The sequence below is a fragment of the Heterodontus francisci genome, chromosome 4 (assembly GCF_036365525.1).
Source record: "Heterodontus francisci isolate sHetFra1 chromosome 4, sHetFra1.hap1, whole genome shotgun sequence".
NCBI lineage: Eukaryota > Metazoa > Chordata > Chondrichthyes > Heterodontiformes > Heterodontidae > Heterodontus > Heterodontus francisci.
Window position 1 is genome coordinate 11396524 of NC_090374.1, and position 20289 is coordinate 11416812.

At 44.9% G+C, this 20289-nt stretch overlaps 1 protein-coding gene across 3 annotated transcripts in view; it reads left to right on the plus strand.

Moving 5' to 3' along the window:
• Positions 1 to 20289, plus strand: part of rictora (RPTOR independent companion of MTOR, complex 2 a) — a 373719-nt gene that overhangs the window by 248500 nt on the left and 104930 nt on the right. For all 3 annotated transcript variants that reach the window (XM_068029133.1, XM_068029132.1, XM_068029135.1), the window contains 4 exons: positions 13938 to 14064; positions 14902 to 15066; positions 16453 to 16529; positions 17380 to 17458. In XM_068029133.1, the coding sequence (XP_067885234.1) occupies positions 13938 to 14064; positions 14902 to 15066; positions 16453 to 16529; positions 17380 to 17458 (448 nt within the window). The remainder of the gene's footprint in view (positions 1 to 13937; positions 14065 to 14901; positions 15067 to 16452; positions 16530 to 17379; positions 17459 to 20289) is intronic.

Here is a 20289-nt window from a genome sequence, read left to right on the forward strand (position 1 = left end):
TCAGTGGTAGGGAAATTATTGGAGAATATTCTTCGGGACAGGATTTACTCCCATTTGGAAACAAATGAACTTATTAGCGAGAGGCAGCATGGTTTTGTGAAGGGGAGGTCGTGTCTCACTAACTTGTTCGAGTTTTTTGAGGAAGTGACAAAGATGATTGATGAAGGAAGGGCAGTGGATGTTACCTATATGGACTTCAGTAAAGCCTTTGACAAGGTCCCTCATGGTAGACTGGTACAAAAGGTGAAGTGACACGGGATCAGAGGTGAGCTGGCAAGACGGATACAGAACTGGTAATAGAAGACAGAGAGTAGCAGTGGAAGGGTGCTTTTCTGAATGGAGGGCTGTGACTAGTGTTCCGCAGGGATCAGCGCTGGGACCTTTGCTCTTTGTAGTATATATAAATGATTTGGAGGAAAATGTAGCTGGTCTGATTAGTAAGTTTACGGACGACACAAAGGTTGGCGGAGTTGCGGATAGTGATGAGGATTGTCAGAGGATGCAGCAAGATATAGATCGGTTGGAGACTTGGGCGGAAAAATGGCAGATGGAGTTTAATCCGGACAAATGTGAGGTAATGCATTTTGGAAGGTCTAATGCAGGTGGGAAGTATACAGTAAATGGCAGAACCCTTAGGAGTATTGACAGGCAGAGATATCTGGGTGTACAGGTCCACAGGTCACTGAAAGTGGCAACGCAGGTGGATAAGGTAGTCAAGAAGGCAAACGGCATGCTTGCCTTCATCGATCGGGGCATAGAGTATAAAAATTGGCAAGTCATGCTGCAGCTGTACAGAACCTTAGTTAGGCCACACTTAGAATATTGCGTGCAATTCTGGTCGACACGCTACCAGAAGGACGTGGAGACTTTGGAAGGGGTGCAGAGGAGGTTTACCAGGATGTTGCCAGGTCTGGAGGGCATTAGCTATGAGGAGAGGTTGGATAAACTCTGATTGTTTTCACTGGAACGACGGAGGTGGAGGGGTGACATGATAGAGGTTTACAAAGTTATGAGCGGCATGGACAGAGTGGATAGTCAGAAGCTTTTTTCCAGGATGGAAGAGTCAGTTACTAGGGGACATAGGTTTAAGGTGAGAGGGGCAAAGTTTAGAGGGGGTGTGCGAGGCAAGTTCTTTACACAGAGGGTGGTGAGTGCCTGGAACTTGTTGCCGGGGGAGGTGGTGGAAGCAGGTATGATAATGACGTTTAAGAGGCATCTTGACAAATACATGAATATGATGGGAATGGAGGGATACGGTGCCCGGAAATGCAGAAGGTTTTAGTTTAGGCAGACATCAAGATCGGCGCAGGCTTGGAGGGCCGAATGGCCTGTTCCTGTGCTGTACTGTTCTTTGTTCAGATGGTCTTTTGAACTCTTCCTCAAAAGGCGATGGAAGTAGAATCTTTGAATATTTTTAAGGTGGTATACAGTGCGATTTTAATTTTTCCTAGAATCGTGGGAAGGTTCCATTCAATCGGAATCGAGCAAATGTAACTCCTTTATTCAAAAAGGGAGGGAGACAAAAAGCAGGAAACTACAGGTCAGTTAGATTAACTTCTGTCATAGGGAAAATGTTAAAGCTTTTATTCAAGACGTTATAGCAAGGAACTTAGAAAAATTCAAGGTAATCAGGCAGAGTCAACATGGTTTTGTGAAAGGGAAATCATGTATAACTCTTTGAAGAAGTGACATGTACTGTGGATAAAGGAGAACCGGTGGATGTACTGTACTTGGATTTTCAGAAGGCATTTGTTGAGGTGCCACATCAAAGGTTATTGCGCAAAATGAAAGCTTATGGTTTAAGGGGTCACATTTTGTCATGGACAGAAGATTGGCAAGCTAACAGGAAGCAGAGTGTAGGCATCAACGGGTCATTTTCTGGTTGGCAAGATGTAACAAGCGGTGTGCCACAGGGATCAGCGCTGGGGCCTCAACTTTTTACAATTTATAGAAATGACTTGGATGAAGGGACCGAAGGTATGGTTACTAAATTTGCTAATGACACAAAGATAGGTAGGAAAGTAAATTGTAGAAAAGGAATATAGATAGGTTAAGTGAGTGGGCAAAGATCTGGCAAATGGAGTATAATGTGGGAAAATTTGAAATTGTCCATTTTGGCAGGAAGAATAAAAAAGCATATTATCTCTGGTGAGAGATTGCAGAGCTCTGAGATGCAGAGGGATCTGGGTATCCTCGTGCATGAATCACAAAAGGTTAGTATGCAGCTTCAGCAAGTAATTCGGAAAGCTAATAGAATAGAATGACTTGCAGGTTGATAGGTAAATTGGCCATTATAAATTGCCCCTGGTATAGGTAGGTGGTAGGGGAATTGAGGGAAGGTGGGGATGTGAGAGGGTAATGGGATTAATGTAGGATTAGTATAAATGGGTGGTTGATGGTCGGCACAGACTCGGGCCGAAGGGTCTGTTTCAGTGCTGTATCTCTAAATAAAATGTTATCGTTTATTGCAAAGGGAATTGAATACAAAAGTAGGGAGTTTATGCTTCAGTTATACAGGACCACATCTGGAATACTGTGTATGGTATTGGTCTCCTTATTTAAGGAAGGATGTAAATGTTTGCTAGACTAATACCTGGAATGGGTGGGTTGCCTTCTGAGGAAAGGTTGAACCAGCTAGGCTTGTATCCGCTGGAGTTTAGAAGAGTAAGAAGCGACTTGATTGAAGCATAAAAGATCCTGAGGAGTCTTGGCAGGGTGGTTGAGGAAAGGATGTTTCCTCTTGTGGGAGAATCTAGAATTAGGGGTCACTGTTTAAAAATAAGGGGACACTCATTTAAGACAGAGATGAGAATTTTTTTTCTCTCAGACTATTGAGTGTCTTTGGAACTCTCTTGCTCAAAAGGTGGTGGAAGTAGAATATTTGAATATTTTTAAGGCAGTATACTTGGATGCATCTCATCCAGTCCTGGTGCCTTATCAACTTAAAGTACGGACAGCCTATCCAGTACCACCACCTTTATCAATTTTAAACCCTTCAAGTGTCTGAATTACCTCCTCTTTCACCCTGACCTGCTCAGCATTATCATCCTTGCCAGTTTTGCTAGCCAGTGTGTGGAAATCTAACAGCAGCAGTGGAGTCGGATACTGAAGTAAATTATATAAAGAGGCACAGAGCACAAATGCAAGGAAGTTATGCTCGGCCTTTATAAAACGTTGGTTGGGCCCCAGTGGAGTACTGTCCAATTCTGGGCACCGGATTTTAGGGAGGATGTGAAGGCCTTGGAGAGGGTGCAGAGGAGATTTACTAGAATGGTACTAGGGATGAGAGACTTGAGTTACATGGAGAGACTCGAAAAATTGGGATTTCTCTCCTTAAAGCAGAGGAAGTTGAATATATAATATAGACATGCACACACTCTCTCGCTGTTGCGCTCTCTCGTTCACACTTTCGCTTGTGTTCTTGCTCTCTTCAGGAATGAAAAGAAATAAGACTTTTGCAGTTAGGCTGGAAAGCATAGTTTGTTTTCTTCAGCAATATTACACTTCTAAGAGTGTCTATTTATACTAAATTAGAAATCACTTTCCATAATATTGCCAAGGCTTCAAATATGTCAAATTAATTGATTTGCTTGTTTCTCCTGTAAAAGTAGCTTTTTGTCAAAAACAAATGTGTGCACTTAACCAACTGAGGTGCCCCAGATAATAGACTCGAATTGCACTGTACCTGTTTCCACCTCCTTTCACTGAAGTAAATGTCAGGGTGTTAAATTTCACATGCAGTTGTTGATCGATCCTAAATGAAGAGGGATTTAGATTGTGGTTTCCCTCTGGCACATGTCGAGCTGAACTAATGCACAAAAGCACAGATGCTGCCAGACCTGCTGAGTATTTCCAGCATTTCTTGTTTTTATTTCAGATTTCCAGCATCCGCAGTATTTTGCTTTTATATTAATGCACGAAAGCAATCGGCTTCACCTGAAATGATCCTAAGCATAACGTGCCTGGCTCTGAGAGCATGCTCGACATGGAATTTAGAATTTAGAACATTACAGCGCAGTACAGGCCCTTCGGCCCTCGATGTTGCGCCGACCTGTGAAACCATCTGACCTACACTATTCCATTTTCATCCATATATCTATCCAATGACCACTTAAATGCCCTTAAAGTTGGCGAGTCTATACTGTTGCAGGCAGGGCATTCCACGTCCCTACTACTCTCTGAGTAAAGAAACTACCTCGAACATCTTTCCTATATCTATCACCCCTCAACTTAAAGCTATGTCCCCTCGTGTTTGCCATCACCATCCGAGGAAAAAGACTCTCACTATCCACCCTATCTAACCCTCTGATTATCTTATATGTCTCTATTAAGTCACCTCTCCTCCTTCTCTCTAACGAAAACAACCTCAAGTCCCTCAGCCTTTCCTCGTAAGACCTTCCCTCCATACCAGGCAACATCCTAGTAAATCTCCTCTGCACCCTTTCCAAAGCTTCCACATCCTTCCTATAATGCGGTGACCAGAACTGCACGCAATACTCCAGGTGCGGTCTCACCAGAGTTTTGTACAGCTGCAGCATGACCTCGTGGCTCCGAAACTCGATCCCCCTACTAATAAACGCTAACACACCATATGCCTTCTTAACAGCCCTATTAACCTGGGTAGCAACTTTCAGGGATTTATGTACCTGGACACCAAGATCTCTCTGTTCATCTACACTACCAAGAATCTTCCCATTAGCCCAGTACTCTGCATTCCTGTTACTCCTTCCAAAGTGAATCACCTCACACTTTTCCGCATTAAACTCCATTTGCCATCTCTCAGCCCAGCTCTGCAGCCTATCTATGTCCCTCTGTACCCTACAACATCCTTCGGCACTATCCACAACTCCACCGACCTTCGTGTCATCCGCAAATTTACTAACCCACCCTTCTACACCCTCTTCCAGGTCATTTATAAAAATGACAAACAGCAGTGGCCCTAAAACAGATCCTTGCGGTACACCACTAGTAACTAAACTCCAGGATGAACATTTGCCATCAACCACCACACTCTGTCTTCTTTCAGCTAGCCAATTTCTGATCCAAAGCTCTAAATCACCTTCAACCCCATACTTCCGTATTTTCTGCAATAGCCTACCGTGGGGAACCTTATCAAACGCCTTACTGAAATCCATATACACCACATCCACTGCTTAACCCTCATCCACCTGTTTGGTCACCTTCTCGAAAAACTCAATAAGGTTTGTGAGGCGCGACCTACCCTTCACAAAACCGTTCTGACTATCGCTAATGAACTTATTCTTTTCAAGATGATTATAAATCCTGTCTCTTATAACCTTTTCCAACATTTTACCCACAACCGAAGTAAGGCTCACAGGTCTATAATTACCAGGGCTGTCTCTACTCCCCTTCTTGAACAAGGGGACAACATTTGCTATCCTCCAGTCTTCCGGCACTATTCCTGTCGACAATGACGACATAAAGATCAAGGACAAAGACTCTGCAATCTCCTCCCTAGCTAGTAGACGCGGGCACGATAGCGTCTTTTAAGATGTATCGAAACAGATACATGAATGGGCAGGAAGTAAAGAGATACAGACCCTTAGAAAATAGGCGACATGTTTAGATGGAGGATCTGGATCGGCGCAGGCTTGGAGGGCCGAAGGGCCTGTTCCTGTGCTGTAATTTTCTTTGTTCTTTGTTCCCAGAGAATCCTAGGATAAATCCCATCTGGCCCAGGGGACTTATCTATTTTCACACTTTCCAAAATTGCTAACACCTCCTCCTTGTGAACCTCAATCCCATCTAGCCTAGTAGTCTGAATCTCAGTATTCTCCTCGACAACATTTTCTTTCTCTACTGTAAATACTGATGAAAAATATTCATTTAACGTTTCCCCTATCTCCTCTGATTCCACACACAACTTCCCACTACTATCCGTGATTGGCCCTAATCTAACTCTAGTCATTCTTTTATTCCTGATGTACCTATAGAAAGCCTTAGGGTTTTCCCTGATCCTATCCGCCAATGACTTCTCGTGTCCTCTCCTTGCTCTTCTTAGCTCTCCCTTTAGATCCTTCCTGGCTAGCTTGTAACTCTCAAGCGCCCTAACTGAGCCTTCACGTCTCATCCTAACATAAGCCGCCTTCTTCCTCTTGACAAGCGCTTCAACTTCTTTAGTAAACCACGGCTCCCTCGCTCGACAACTTCCTCCCTGCCTGACAGGTACATACTTATCAAGGACACGCAGTAGCTGCTCCTTGAATAAGCTCCACATTTCGATTGTTCCCATCCCCTGCAGTTTCCTTCCCCATCCTACGCATCCTAAATCTTGCCTAATCGCATCATAATTTCCTTTCCCCCAGCTATAATTCTTGCCCTGCGGTATATACCTGTCCCTGCCCATCGCTAAGGTAAACCTAACCGAATTGTGATCACTATCACCAAAGTGCTCACCTACATCTAAATCTAACACCTGGCCGGGTTCATTACCCAGTACCAAATCCAATGTGGCATCGCCCCTGGTTGGCATGTCTACATACTGTGTCAGAAAACCCTCCTGCGCACACTGGACAAAAACTGACCCATCTAAAGTACTCGAACTATAGTATTTCCAGTCAATATTTGGAAAGTTAAAGTCCCCCATAACAACTACCCTGTTACTCTCGCCCCTGTTGAGAATCATCTTCGCTATCCTTTCCTCTACATCTCTGGAACTATTCGGAGGTCTATAGAAGACTCCCAACAGGGTGACCTCTCCTCTCCTGTTTCTAACCTCGGCCCATACTCGGCCCATACTACCTCAGTAGACGAGTCCTCAAACGTCTTTTCTGTCGCTGTAATACTCTCCTTGATTAACAATGCCACACCCCCCCCCTCTTTTACCATCTTCTCTGTTCTTACTGAAACATCTAAATCCCGGAACCTGCAACATCCATTCCTGCCCCTGCTCTACCCATGTCTCCGAAATGGCCACTACATCGAGATCCCAGGTACCAACCCATGCTGCAAGCTCACCCACCTTATTCCGGATGCTCCTGGCGTTGAAGTAGACACACTTTAAACCAAGTTCTTGCTTGCCAGTGCCCTCTTGCGTCCTTGTAACCTTATCCCTGACCTCACTACTCTCAACATCCTGTACACTGGAACTACAATTTAGGTTCCCATTCCCCTGCTGAATTAGTTTAAACCACGCCCCCCCCCCCCCCCCCCCCCGAAGAGCACTAGCAAATCTCCCCCCCAGGATATTGTTATCCCTCTGGTTCAGGTGAAGACCGTCCTGTTTGTAGAGGTCCCACCTACCCCAGAAAGAGCCCCAATTATCCAGGAAACCAAAACCCTCCCTCCTACACCATCCCTGCAGCCACGTGTTCAACTGCTCTCTCTCCCTATTCCTCGCTTCGCTATCACGTGGCATGGGCAACAACCCAGAGATAACAACTCTGTTTGTTCTCGCTCTAAGCTTCCACCCTAGCTCCCTGAATTTCTGTCTTAAATCCCCATCTCTCTTCCTACCTATGTCATTGGTGCCTATGTGGACCACGACTTGGGGCTGCTCCCCCTCCCCCTTGAGGATCCCAAAAACACGATCCGCGACATCACGAACCCTGGCACCTGGGAGGCAACACACCAACCGTGACTCTCTCTCGTTCCCACAGAACCTCCTATCTGTTCCGCTAACTATGGAGTCCCCAATGACTAATGCTCTGCTCCTCTTCCCCCTTCCCTTCTGAGCAACATGGACAGACTCTGTGCCAGATACCTGTACCCCATTGCTTACACCTGGTAAGTCGTCCCCCGCAACAGTATCCAAAACGGTATACCTGTTGTTGAGGGAAACGGCCACAGGGGATCCCTGCACTGCCTGCTGGTTCCCTCTCCTTCCCCTGACGGTAACCCATCTACCTACTTCTTTTACCTGAGGTGTGACTACCTCCCCATAACTCCTCTCAATAACCCCCTCCGCCTCCCGAATGATCCGAAGTTCATCCAGCTCCAGTTCCCTAACGCGGTTCTCGAGGAGCTGGAGTTGGGTGCACTTCCCGCAGATGCAGTCAGCAGGGACACTCTTGGCGACCCTTACCTCCCATGTTCTGCAGGAGGAACATACAACTGCCTTAACCTCCATTCCCACTATTCTAATTTCCCAACAAATCTACTGAAAAACCAAAAAAAAAAAGTCAAAACTTGTTAGCTTAGCAAACCGGCGGACAGAACTTTTTAAATGAAAAGCTTACCTTATCAACACACCAGAGTCCTTTTTTTTGGTTAGAGGAGGAGGGTGGGTGGGAGACACTACACGTGTAGTGTCTCGGGTACAGCCACCACCCAAATATGGAATTCTCAGCAACAAAGGGTGGCGCAGTGGTTAGCACCGCAGCCTCACAGCTCCAGCGACCCGGGTTCAATTCTGGGTACTGCCTGTGTGGAGTTTGCAAGTTCTCCCTGTGTCTGCGTGGGTTTCCTCCGGGTGCTCCGGTTTCCTCCCGCAGCCAAAAGACTTGCAGGTTGATAGGTGAATTGGCCACTATAAATTGCCACTAGTATAGGTAGGTGGTAGGGGAATATAGGGACAGGTGATGATGTGGTAGGAATATGGGATTAGTGCAGGATTAGTATAAATGGGTGGTTAATGGTCGGCACAGACTCGGTGGGCCGAAGGGCCTGTTTCAGTGCTGTATCTCTTAAAAAAAAACATTGGACTCAGTAGCTCATAGATTGTCGCTAGTGCGTGCCATGTTGCAGCAGTCCTGCTCTTTCCAGGGAATGTACCATTCACACTCATTCTGCTCCACTGCTTGACTTCTTAATCTAGGAGGCTTTAAATGGGGACCTATTCCTACGATTAGGTGAATCTTGACACTCTCACTGCTGGTGTCCTGACCGGCCCTTATTCAACCAACCTGTGGTAGGTCTTCTTCTTCGGCAATCACTCGGGAACGAGGATGACTTTCATCCACTTCAGGGTTGTGGGTCCTTCGGTGACTGAATAGTCCAATTCTGGATCTGCACACTCTGCCACAGGTGGGGCAGGTGGTGTTTGATGAGGGGAGTGGGTGGGATGCTTCATTTTGCGGATGCTCCTTCCGCTGTTTGTGCTTGGTTGCTGCCTGGGCTTGTCGAAGTTGTTTGAACTGGCTGGCACCATCATGGATGCTTCTTCTCCATTTTGGGCAGTCTCGGGGAAGAGATTCCCACAAATCACTGGAGACGTCACATTTTGTAAAGGAGGCTTTAAGGACATAGTTACCGTATAGCTATCAAAGCTACCATCGTCAGCACTTGCAAAGATACGCTTGGTTTCTTGACCAGGAAACATCAAGACAATATAAGAGCAGGGGGGTTATGATGGAGCTGTATACAACGATAGTTAGGCACAGCTGGAGTACTGTGTACAGTTCTGGTCACCACATTATAGGAAGGATGTGATTGCACTGGAGCGGGTGCAGAGGAGTTTCACCAGGATGTTGCCTGGGCTGGAGCATTTCAGCTATGAGGAGAGACTGGATAGGCTAGGGTTTTTTTCCTTAGAGCAGAGAAGGCTGAGGGGGGACCTGATTGTGGTATACAAAATTATGAGGGGCATTAATAGGATAGATAAGAAGAAACTTTTTCCCTTAATGAAGGTGTCAATAACCAGGGAGCATAGATTTAAGGTAATGAGCAGGAGGTTTAGAGGGGAGTTGAGGGAAAAAAAATTTCACCCAAAGGGTGGTTGGAATCTAGAACACACTACCTGAAGGGGTGATAGAGGCAGGAACCCTCACATCATTTAAGAAGTATTTAGATGCGCACTTGAAACATCATAGCATACAAGGCTATGGGCCAAGTGCTGGAAAATGGGATTAGATTGGATGGGTGCTTGATGGTCGGTGCAGACGCGGTGGGCCGAAGGGCCTGTTTCTGTGCTGTATAACTCTATGACTCTATATGCCTACTGCTGCTCCTAATTCGTATGTTATATAAGATCAACATAACTTCCTTGCTCTTGTACTCTATGCCCTTTTAATAAAGCCCAGGAAACTGTATGCTTTCTTAACGGGTCTCTCAACCTGTCTTGCCACCTTCAATGACTTATGCACATATACACGCAGGTCCCTCTACTGCTGCACCCCTTTTAGAATTGCACCCTTTATTTTTATATTGTATCTCCATGTTCTTCCTACTAAAATGAATCACTTCACATTACTCCACACTGAACTTCATCTGCCACCTGTCCGCCCATTTCACCAACTTGTCTATTTCCTTTTGCTGTTCTGCACTATCCTCCTCACAGTTCACAATGCTTCCAAGTTTTATATCATGGGCAGACTTTGAAATTGTGCCCGGTACACCAAGGTCCAGGTGATTAATATATGTCAGGAAAAGCAAGGGTCCCAACATTGACGCCTGGGGAACTTCACCAGAAACCTTCCTCCAGCCCAAAAAACAGTTACTATTCTAACCACTACTCTTTATTTCCTGTCACTCAGCCAATTCCGTAGCCATGTTAGTACCATCCCTTGTATTCCATGAGCTATAACTTTGCTCACAAGTCTGTTATGTGGCACTGTATCATATGCCTTTTGAAAGTCCATATATACCACATTAACTGCATTGCCCTCATCAACCATCTCCGTTACCTCTTCAAAAAACTCCTGCAAGTTAGTTAAGCATGATTTTCTCTCAAGAAATCCATGCTGACTTTCTTTAATTAACCTGCATTTGTCCCGAAGTATTCTTTCTAGAAGTTTCCCCACCACTGAAGTTAAACTGACTGGCCTGTAGTTGCTGGGATTATCTTTACACCTTTTTTGAACAAAGGTCTAACGTTTGCAATTCTCCAGTCCTTTGGCACCCCCCTGAGTCTAAGGAAGACTGAAAAATTATGGCCAGTGCCACTGCAATTTCCACCCTCACTTCCCTCAGTATCTTTGGATGCATCTCATCTGGTCCTGGTGCTTTATTCACTTTAAGTATAGACAACCTATCTAATACTTCCTCCTTATAAATTTTAAACCTTTCTAGTGTCTGAATTACCTCCTTTCACCATTGCCTGGGGTTACAGAGTCATAGAGTTATACAGCACAGAAACAGGCCCTTCGACCCATCGGTCCACCAGGTCCGCGCTGGCCATCAAGCACCAATATCTATTCTAATCCCATTTTCCAGCACTTGGCCCGTACTTCCTAAATGTTGAGGGTTCCTGCCTCTGCCACTCCTTTAGGCAGTGCATTCCAGATTCCAACCAACCTCTGGGTGAAAAAAAATTTCCTCAAATCCCCTCTAAACCTCCTGCCCCTTACATTAAATCTATGCCCCCTGGTTATTGACACCTCCACTAAGGGAAAAAGTTTCTTCCTGTCTATGTCCCTCATAATTTGCATACCTCAATCAGGTCCCCTCTCAACCTTCTCTGCTCTAAGGCAAACAATCCTAGCCTATCCAGTCTCTCTTCATAGCTGAAATGCTCCAGCCCAGGCAACATCCTGGTGAATCTGCTCTGCACCCTCTCCAGTGCAATCACAGCCTTCCTATAGTGTGGCGACCAGAACTGTACACAGTTGTGGCCTAACTAGCATTTTATACAGCTCCAACATAACCTCCCTGCTCTTATATTCTCTGCCTCGGCTGATAAAGGCAAGTAACCCATATACCTTTCTAACCACCTTATCTACCTGTGCTGCTGCCATCGGTGATCTCTGGACAAGTACACCAAGGTCCCTCTGACCCTTGTATTTTCTAGAGTCCTACCATCCATTGTATATTCCCTTGCCTTGTTAGTCCTCCCAAAATGCATCATCTTACACTTCTCAGAATTAAATTCCATTTGCCACTGCTCTGTCCATCTTACCGGCCCATCTATATCGTCCTGTAGTCTAAGGCTCTCCTCACTATTTATGACACCAATTTTCGTGTCATCTGCGAATTTACTGATCATACCTCCTATATTCACGTCTAAATCATTAATGTACGCTACCAACAGCAAGGGTCCTAGCACCGATCCCTGCGGTACACCACTGGTCACAGGCTTCCAATCGCAAAAACGATTGCATCAGGGTTGCATCTTCTTCCTTGGTAAAGACAGATGCAAAATATTCATTTAATACAATAAAAGTGAAATACTGCAGATGCTGGAAATCTGAAACACAAACAAGAAATGCTGGAATACTCAGCAGGTCTGACAGCATCTCTGGATAGAGAAGCAGAGTTAACGTTTCAGGTCATTGACCCTTCATCAGTTCTGAGTATTTCCAGCATTTCTTCTTTGTATTCATTTAATACAAGGCTTGGGCTGATAAGTGGCAAGTAACATTCGCACCACGCAAGTGCCAGGCAATGACCATCTCCAACAAGAGAGAATCTAACCATCTCCCCATGACATTCAACGGCATTACCATCGCTGGATCCCCCACTATCAACATTCTAGGGGCTACCATTGACCAGAAACTGAACTGGAGTAGCCATATAAATACCGTGGCTACCAGAGCAGGTCAGAGGCTAGGAATCCTGCGGCGAGTAACTCACCTGATTCCCCGAAGCCTGTCCACCATCTACAAGGCACAAGTCAGGAGTGTGATGGAATACTCTCCACTTGCCTGGATGGGTGCCGCTCCAACAACACTCAAGAAGCTCGACACCATCCAGGACAAAGCAGCCCGCTTGATTGGCACCCCATTTACAAACATTTACTCCCTCCACCATCGACGCGCAGTGGCAGCAGTGTGTACCATCTACAAGATGCACTGCAGCAATGCACCAAGGCTCCTTAGACAGCACCTTCCGAACCCACGACCTCTACCAACTAGAAGGACAAGGGCAACAAATGCATGGGAACACCACCACCTGCAAGTTCCCCTGCAAGTCACACACCATCCTGACTTGGAACTATGTCGCCATTCCTTCACTGTCGCTGGGTCAAAATCCTGGAACTCCCTTCCTGACAGCCCTGTGGGTGTACCTACCCCAAATGGACTGCAGCGGTTCAAGAAGGCAGCTCACCACCACCTTCTCAAGGGCAATTAGGGAGGGGCAATAAATGCTGGCCTAGCCAGCGACGCCCACATCCCATGAATGAATTTTAAAAAAAAATACCTCAGCTATGCCCTCTGTGTCCATACGTAAATTCTCTTTATGGTCCCTAATCGGCCCAACTCCTCCTTTTACCAACCTTTTACTATTTATATGTCTATAGAAAACTATGGGATTCTCTTCAATGTTAACTGCCCGTCTCTTTTCACACGCTTTCTTTGCTTCTCTTATTTGCTTTTTCACTTCCCCTCTGGACCTTCTATATTCAGCCTGGTTCTCAATGGTATTTTCCAGCTGGCATCTGTCTTCAGCACACTTTTTCTTCTTTATCTTAATCTCTACCTCTTTTGTCATCCAGGGACCTTTGGCTTTGTTTACCCTACCGTTCTCCAAGGGAACATACCTTTAGTGTACCTGACTATCTCCTCTTTGAAGGTTTGAAGAAGCTTCTCCACCACCGAGGTTAAACTGACTGGCCTGTAGTTGTTGGACTCATTGTTACACCCTTTTTTGGAACAATGGTGTAACATTTGCAATTCTGCAGTCCTCTGGTACCACCCCTGAGGCTAAGGAAGACTGGAAAATTGTGGCCAGTGCCTCCGTGATTTCTACTCTCACTTCCATCAGTATCCTTGGATACATCTCATCCGGTCCTGGTGCCTTATCAACTTTAAGTACAGACAGCCTATCCAATACCACCTCCTTATCAATTTTAAACCCTTCAAGTGTCTGAATTATCTCCTCTTTCACCATGACCTGCTCAGCATCATCATCTTTGCCAGTTTTGCTAGCCAGTGTGGGGCAATCTAACAGCAGCAGTGAAGTAGGAGGACTGCCGATTAAATGGCAGAAAGTTGTGGTGGGATTTGAAATTAATTCTATTGAGGTATGCGAGAGATGCTGAATGTTGTGCCTGCATAGGCTTGGAGGTACCATAGTTTAATCTCTTCCCCCTCTCTCCATAGTTTACTCAGCCTTTGTTCTCTGAAGAACTATGACCACGTACTAAAGCTAACCGTCTCCACTTTAGACTACAGCCGTGACGGCTTGTCCAGGGTAATCTTGTCCAAAATCCTTACGTCAGCTACCGATGTAAGTACAGTTCAAATTGGTGAGCATGTCTTGTATGGGTTGTGCACCTTTTGTTTAACTGGCTGAGTCCTGAAATTTACATTCACCTAGTCTTTGTAATTCTATGACCCAGACGTTGCTTGTATGCCGAATGCACAAATACTGGATGGGTGGCAACATGCATGTGTCTAATTGTAAGTTCCAGTTTATGCTGTAAATTGTCAGGACCAGGCAGTATTAACTTTACTGAGATCAGATTCCTCCCCCTCGCACCCTATGTGGCACACAAAATTACAGATGTCTGGAAAGGATATTTTTGGTACCCCTTCTTCAGATTATTGCCAGTTAGTACTCTGACAGAAGGATCTTGAAGGAGGCTGGATCATTCTGAAGGGAGTTGCAGAAAAATTATTTGCCATTGTGAATAAGGCAATAATCTCAACTTGCTTATCTGGTTTGGCCTAACATGACTTCAGTTCCACACCATTGTGGTTGACTCTAAACTGCTCTCTGAAGTGGTCAAGGCAGCCCCCAGTTGTATCAAACTGATAAATGCATCAGTTTACGAATGGCCCACCACCACCTGAAAAACTAGGGATGGGCAATAAATACCAGTGATGCCCACAAGGTGAGAATGAATTGTAAAATATGAATACTTTTGTTTTAATTCTGTGCCTCTGGTGTAGACCTGAAATGTCTGCTCTCCAGGGAACCATTATTGCAGTTATATCAGCAGGTCTCAACTGTCGGGCAATATTTTCTTGGTTTGTATCATTTCTGAGTGGTGTAGACTAGATTAGATCAGAGGCACTTCCTGTTGCTCACCACAGTGTTGGTCTGACTGCTGTGTTTGTATAGAACTGCAGGCTGTATGCAACAAAACACTTGCGGGTTTTACTACGGGCCAACGTGGAGTTCTTCAGCAACTGGGGCATAGAATTACTCGTGACACAGCTGCACGATAAAAATAAAACCATTTCTTCAGAAGCACTCGAAATCCTGGATGAGGCTTGTGAGGACAAGGTGAGCTGTGTGCCTGAGTTTGGAATGAATGTCTTAATTCAGTCAAGGCTTAGAAGTGTTGCTTTATTCTCATCCTACTCATCAGTTTTGGGGGAATGGATTGATTAGTTTAATTCCCTGTTGTTGCAAAATCCCCAGACTAGAATTCTCGCACCGCCATCCTGGTTAAGATTGCCTGACAGTATCAAATTACTTTAAATCCTGATATAGATATTCTAATCTCAACTGAGATAATCTTAGGGTATTATAATTGGCCTTGGTGCCTTTGGGCTGGTGGGAGGGAAGAAGACGACTCAATCCCTCTGGTCTGTATGGTCATGGTCAGTAAGGTACTAGACTGTGTGATTACCAGTAGAGCCAGCAGTTTGTTTGGCATCTGATTTAATTTTAAGACAAATATGTAGGTGACCTCTTGGGAGGAGGTTAGGGAGTCAGGTTCAATAATCCAGTCAGCTTTTTGAAGCCTGCTGAGCTAGCAGTACTGGGTTAGCACTCTGTTCACACAGGCAAAAAGAGTCATTTACAACTGTGCTCACTCACCATTTCATGATAATTTTGGGTAGAGTATGGGTATGGTGCTTCCAGTTGGTGACTTCATTTGCCGTGGAGGGAAAAGAAAGTAAAAAGATGTCTTTTTTTTAAACTGTTCCCATTAACTGCACTGTTGTATTCCTGTGATGTTTAACTTGGGGATCAGACTCTGCAAGGCTCAGAAGTTCAAGGGATGTGGGCATCACTGGCTATGCCAGCATTTATTGCCCATTTCTTATTGCCCTTGAGAAGTTGGTGGTGAGCTGCTTCTTGAACCACTGCAGTCCTTGGGGTGTAGGTACACCAACACTGCTGTTAGGAAGGGAGTTCCAGGATCAGGTTGTGGGTGTGGAGCCCTATGCAGCTCAGTGTCAGCTTGCGTTGGCCAGTCAAATCTCACAGAACACAGAAAACATGAGCTCAAACACCCCTCCAGCTTATAATCTAGGGTGACACTTCTGTGCAGTACTGAGGGGTTGCTGCATTGTCAGAGGTACCCAGCCCCTATTTACATGTCCCCTGCATATTAAAAATCTGGTGGCACAGTTCGAAAAGCAGGGAACTGTCGCAATGTCCAAGTCAAAATTAGTGTCTCAATTTTTAACAATCACCTGAACCATTGGAGCAGGGAGACAGGGCCCTGGACTAACATCTCGTCACCCTATTGTATTCATTTAGAACTGCAATGGAGTGTCATCTTATTCTGTGCTCAAATCATGGAGAACTGGTAGCATGACTGTTTTTCCCACTGGGGATGTTCCGTCCAGCCGGGCTGTAAAGTTGGATTACGAGATCCATTCTTTTTCTCTGTGATGATGTTTTGATCCATTTGTAATTTTCATACTGCTGTTCTAGGCTAATCTGCATGCACTGATCCAGATGAAACCAGCTTTAATCCATCTTGGAGACAAAGGCTTGCTGCTGCTTCTTCGGTGAGTACTGTTCTTCAGTAGTCTGATTCTCAACCATGCCTACAATCTCTGCTAGCTGACAGTCTGACATTCCAGCAAGACACTAAAACTGAGGCCTGCCTGGCCTGGATTGTTAATGATGAATAATAATCTGCCTCATTCAATTCACTTCCTGTGACACAAACTCTTGTCTTTCTCTGCTTACCCCTCCATCTATCCATCCATCCACACTTGTTTCTCTCTCTCCCCTTGCTTCCTCTTCCATTTCCCCTTGCTTCCTCTTCCATTTCCCCTTGCTTCCTCTTCCATTTTCCCCTCCCCTTTCCCACTAATGCAGACTTTATGTGCTCATCTCCTCCTTCAGACCACCTTGTGTTCTCCCTGTCCTTGGTCTTGCTTCCTGGTTACTTACTACATTACAGGAAGAGAAAGGCAAATGGAGAGTTCTCTGCTACCCCTCCCTCTCATTTCAGTTTCCCCTTTCTGGCTAAGCTCACGTGGGGCTCACCAGCTGATCCAGTGTTGTACAGGCCGAGGACCAATGAGACATGGAATCCTTTTTTTTAAAAAAATGGAGCTTGGGTCAATAGCACTAATACACCATGGAGTGAGGCAGGCATAAGTTCCAACCTTGACATTATTTAAGCTGCATTGAATAAAGGCTGTAGCATCTCCCAGCAGTGGAAGAGAAGGACAGATAATCAGCCTGGTTAGTTTCGTGTGGTGACACCTCAAAACAAAGACAAAAAGACCAACGGTATTTCTAGATCGAGGTAGGTTTAATTCCTGATTGTGCCACCCTTGGAGTTGACCCTACATTTTGCTAAGCTGCTGCCTGGGTTTCTGATCGGAACTTACTTTTTTTTTCCAGATTTTTGTCAATTCCAAAGGGGTTCTCCTACCTGAATGAGAGGGGTTATGTTACCAAACAGTTGGAGAAATGGCAAAAGGTGAGTGTGATAACGTGATGACCAAAACTTTAGACTGTAAACATAGAAACATAGAAAATAGGAGCAGGAGTAGGCCATTCGGCCCTTCGAGCCTGCTCCGCCATTCATTATGATCATGGCTGATCATCCAACTCAGTAGCCTGTTCCTGCTTTCACCCCATACCCTTTGATCCCTTTAGACCCAAGAGCGATATCTAACTCCTTCTTGAAAACATACAATGTTTTGGCCTCAACTGTGCTTTCTGTGGTAGCGAATTCCACAGGCTCACCACTCTCTGGGTGAAGAAATTTCTCCTCATCTCAGTCCTGAAAGGTTTGCCCCGTATCCTTAGACTATGCCCTCTGGTTCTGGACTCCCCCACCATCGGGAACATCTTTCCTGCATCTACCCTTCCAAGTCCTGTTAGAATTTTATAGGTTTCTATGAGATCCCTCCTCACTCTTCTGAACTCCAGCAAATATAATCCTAACCGACTCAGTGTTTCCTCATACGTCAGTCCTGCCATCCCAGGAATCAGTCTGGTAGACCTTTGCTGCACTCCCTCAAAAGCAAGAACATCCTTCCTCAGATAAGGAGACCAAAACTGCACACAATATTCCAGGTGTGGCCTCACCAAGGCCCTGTATAATTGCAGCAAGACATCCCTGCTCCTGTACTCCAATCCTCTCGCTATGTAGGCCAACATACCATTTGCCTTTTTTATTGCCTGTTGCACCTGCATGCTTACCTTCAGCGACCGGTGTACGAGAACACTCAGGTCTTGTTGCATATTCCCCTACATTAAACTGCATCTGCCCACTCACTCAACTTGTCCAAATCACCCTGAAGCCTCTCTGCATCCTCCTCACAACTCACCCTCCCACCCAGTTTTGTGTCATCTGCAAATTTGGAAATATTACATTTAATTCCCTCATCTAAATCATGAATGTATATTGTGAATAGCTGGGGTCCTAGCACCGATCCCTGCGGTACCCCACTAGTCACTGCCTGCCATTCAGAAAAAGACCCATTTATCCCTCCTCTTTGTTTCCTGTCCGCTAACCAATTTTCTGTCCATCGCAATACACTACCCCCAATCCCATCCGTTTTAATTTTACACACTAATCTCTTATGTGGGACTTTGTCGAAAACCTTCTGAAAGTCCAAATAAACCACATCCACTGGCTCCCCCTCATCAACTCTACTCGTTACATCCTCGAAGAATTCTAGTAGATTTGTCAAGCATGATTTCCCTTTCATAAATCCATGCTGACTCTGCCCTATTCTACCACTGTTCTCTAAAGTGCTCTGCTATAAATCTTTGATAATGGACTCTAGAATTTTCCCCACTACCGACGTCAGGCTGACTGGTCTATAATTCCCTGCTTTCTCTCCACCTCTCTTTTTAATTAGTGGGGTTACATTAGCTACCCACAAATCTGTAGGAACTGTTCCAGAGTTTATAGAATCTTGGAAGATGACCACCAATGCATCCACTATTTCTAGGGCCACTTCCTTAAGTACTCTGGGATGCATACCATCAGGCTCTGGGGATTTGTCTGCCTTCAATCCCATCAATTTCCCCAAGACCATTTCTCTACTAATAACTGATTTCTTTCAGTTCCTCTCTCTCACTAAGCCCTGTGTTCCCCAACATTTCTTGTATGATATTTGTGTCCTCCTTTGTGAATACAGAACCAAAGTATGCATTTCGTTGGTCAGCCATTTCTTTGTTCCCCATAATAAATTCCCCTGTTGCTGACTGTAAGGGACCTACATTTGTCTTCAATCTTTTTCTCTTCACATACCTATAGAAACTTTTACAGTCAGTTTTTATGTTCTCATCAAGCTTGCTTGCTTGTAAGATAAGTGTTTCAATGAAGAGTTTTCTAATAAAACCCATTGCCATATAACTGGATTAATAGGAAACAATTTGCAGCTGTTTGATATTGTACAGCTGGTGTTTGTCTCCAGTTCAGCTCCCGATATATATACTACTGTATAATGCAGTGGCTAACTGATTCACGACCATCTGGTACTAAACAAATCATGTCTGTCTCAGTGTCAGCTCCTGTACAGGTAGTATATACAGTGGTAAAAAGGAATGATTCACTACTGTCTGGTGCTGTATGACTCATGTACCTCATTGTCAGTTCTGTACATGTACAGTGCACAGTGGGTAAAAGGGAATGATTGACTCTTGATTTGTGTGTACATGGAAAAGTACAGCAACTAAGCAGTCCATTCCTCATGTTCACCACACTTTGTGTAAAGCAATTAAATCTAAACTTTTCCATTTTCCCTTTTCCAAGTCTGAGACCGTGTCCTCTGGTTGTACACTGTGAGCCAATCTCAAACATGTTATTGGGGTTCAGTTTATTCCTTTAAGATCTGAATCCTTAAACAATAGCAGACTCTTCACACTCTCCTCGTAGCTCAGATGCTTTAAACAATGTATCAATTTGGTTGCCATCTTCTGTTTTGGATCCAGTACCTGGACGATCTTGCTATCGTGGTGACCAGTACGTTAGGTGCCAGTGCCTTGTACTGACGCAATATCATCTCCTGGAATTTGTGCTCTATCTGTCTGACAATACAGCCCAAGATCTTACAAAAGTAAAATACTATGGATGCTGGAAATCTGAAATAAAAACAGAAAATGCTGGAATTACTCAGCAGGTCAGGCAGCATCTGTGCACTTCATTCTCTCAGGTCTGACCCTAACATTGTCATCAAACCTGCTGACAAGGGTGATGCTGTTGTTATCTGGGCTGGTGTTCAAACAAACCACACAACTAGTGAAGTAGAGAGGGTTTTAAACTAAATAGTGGGCAAGGGATCAAATTTGGGA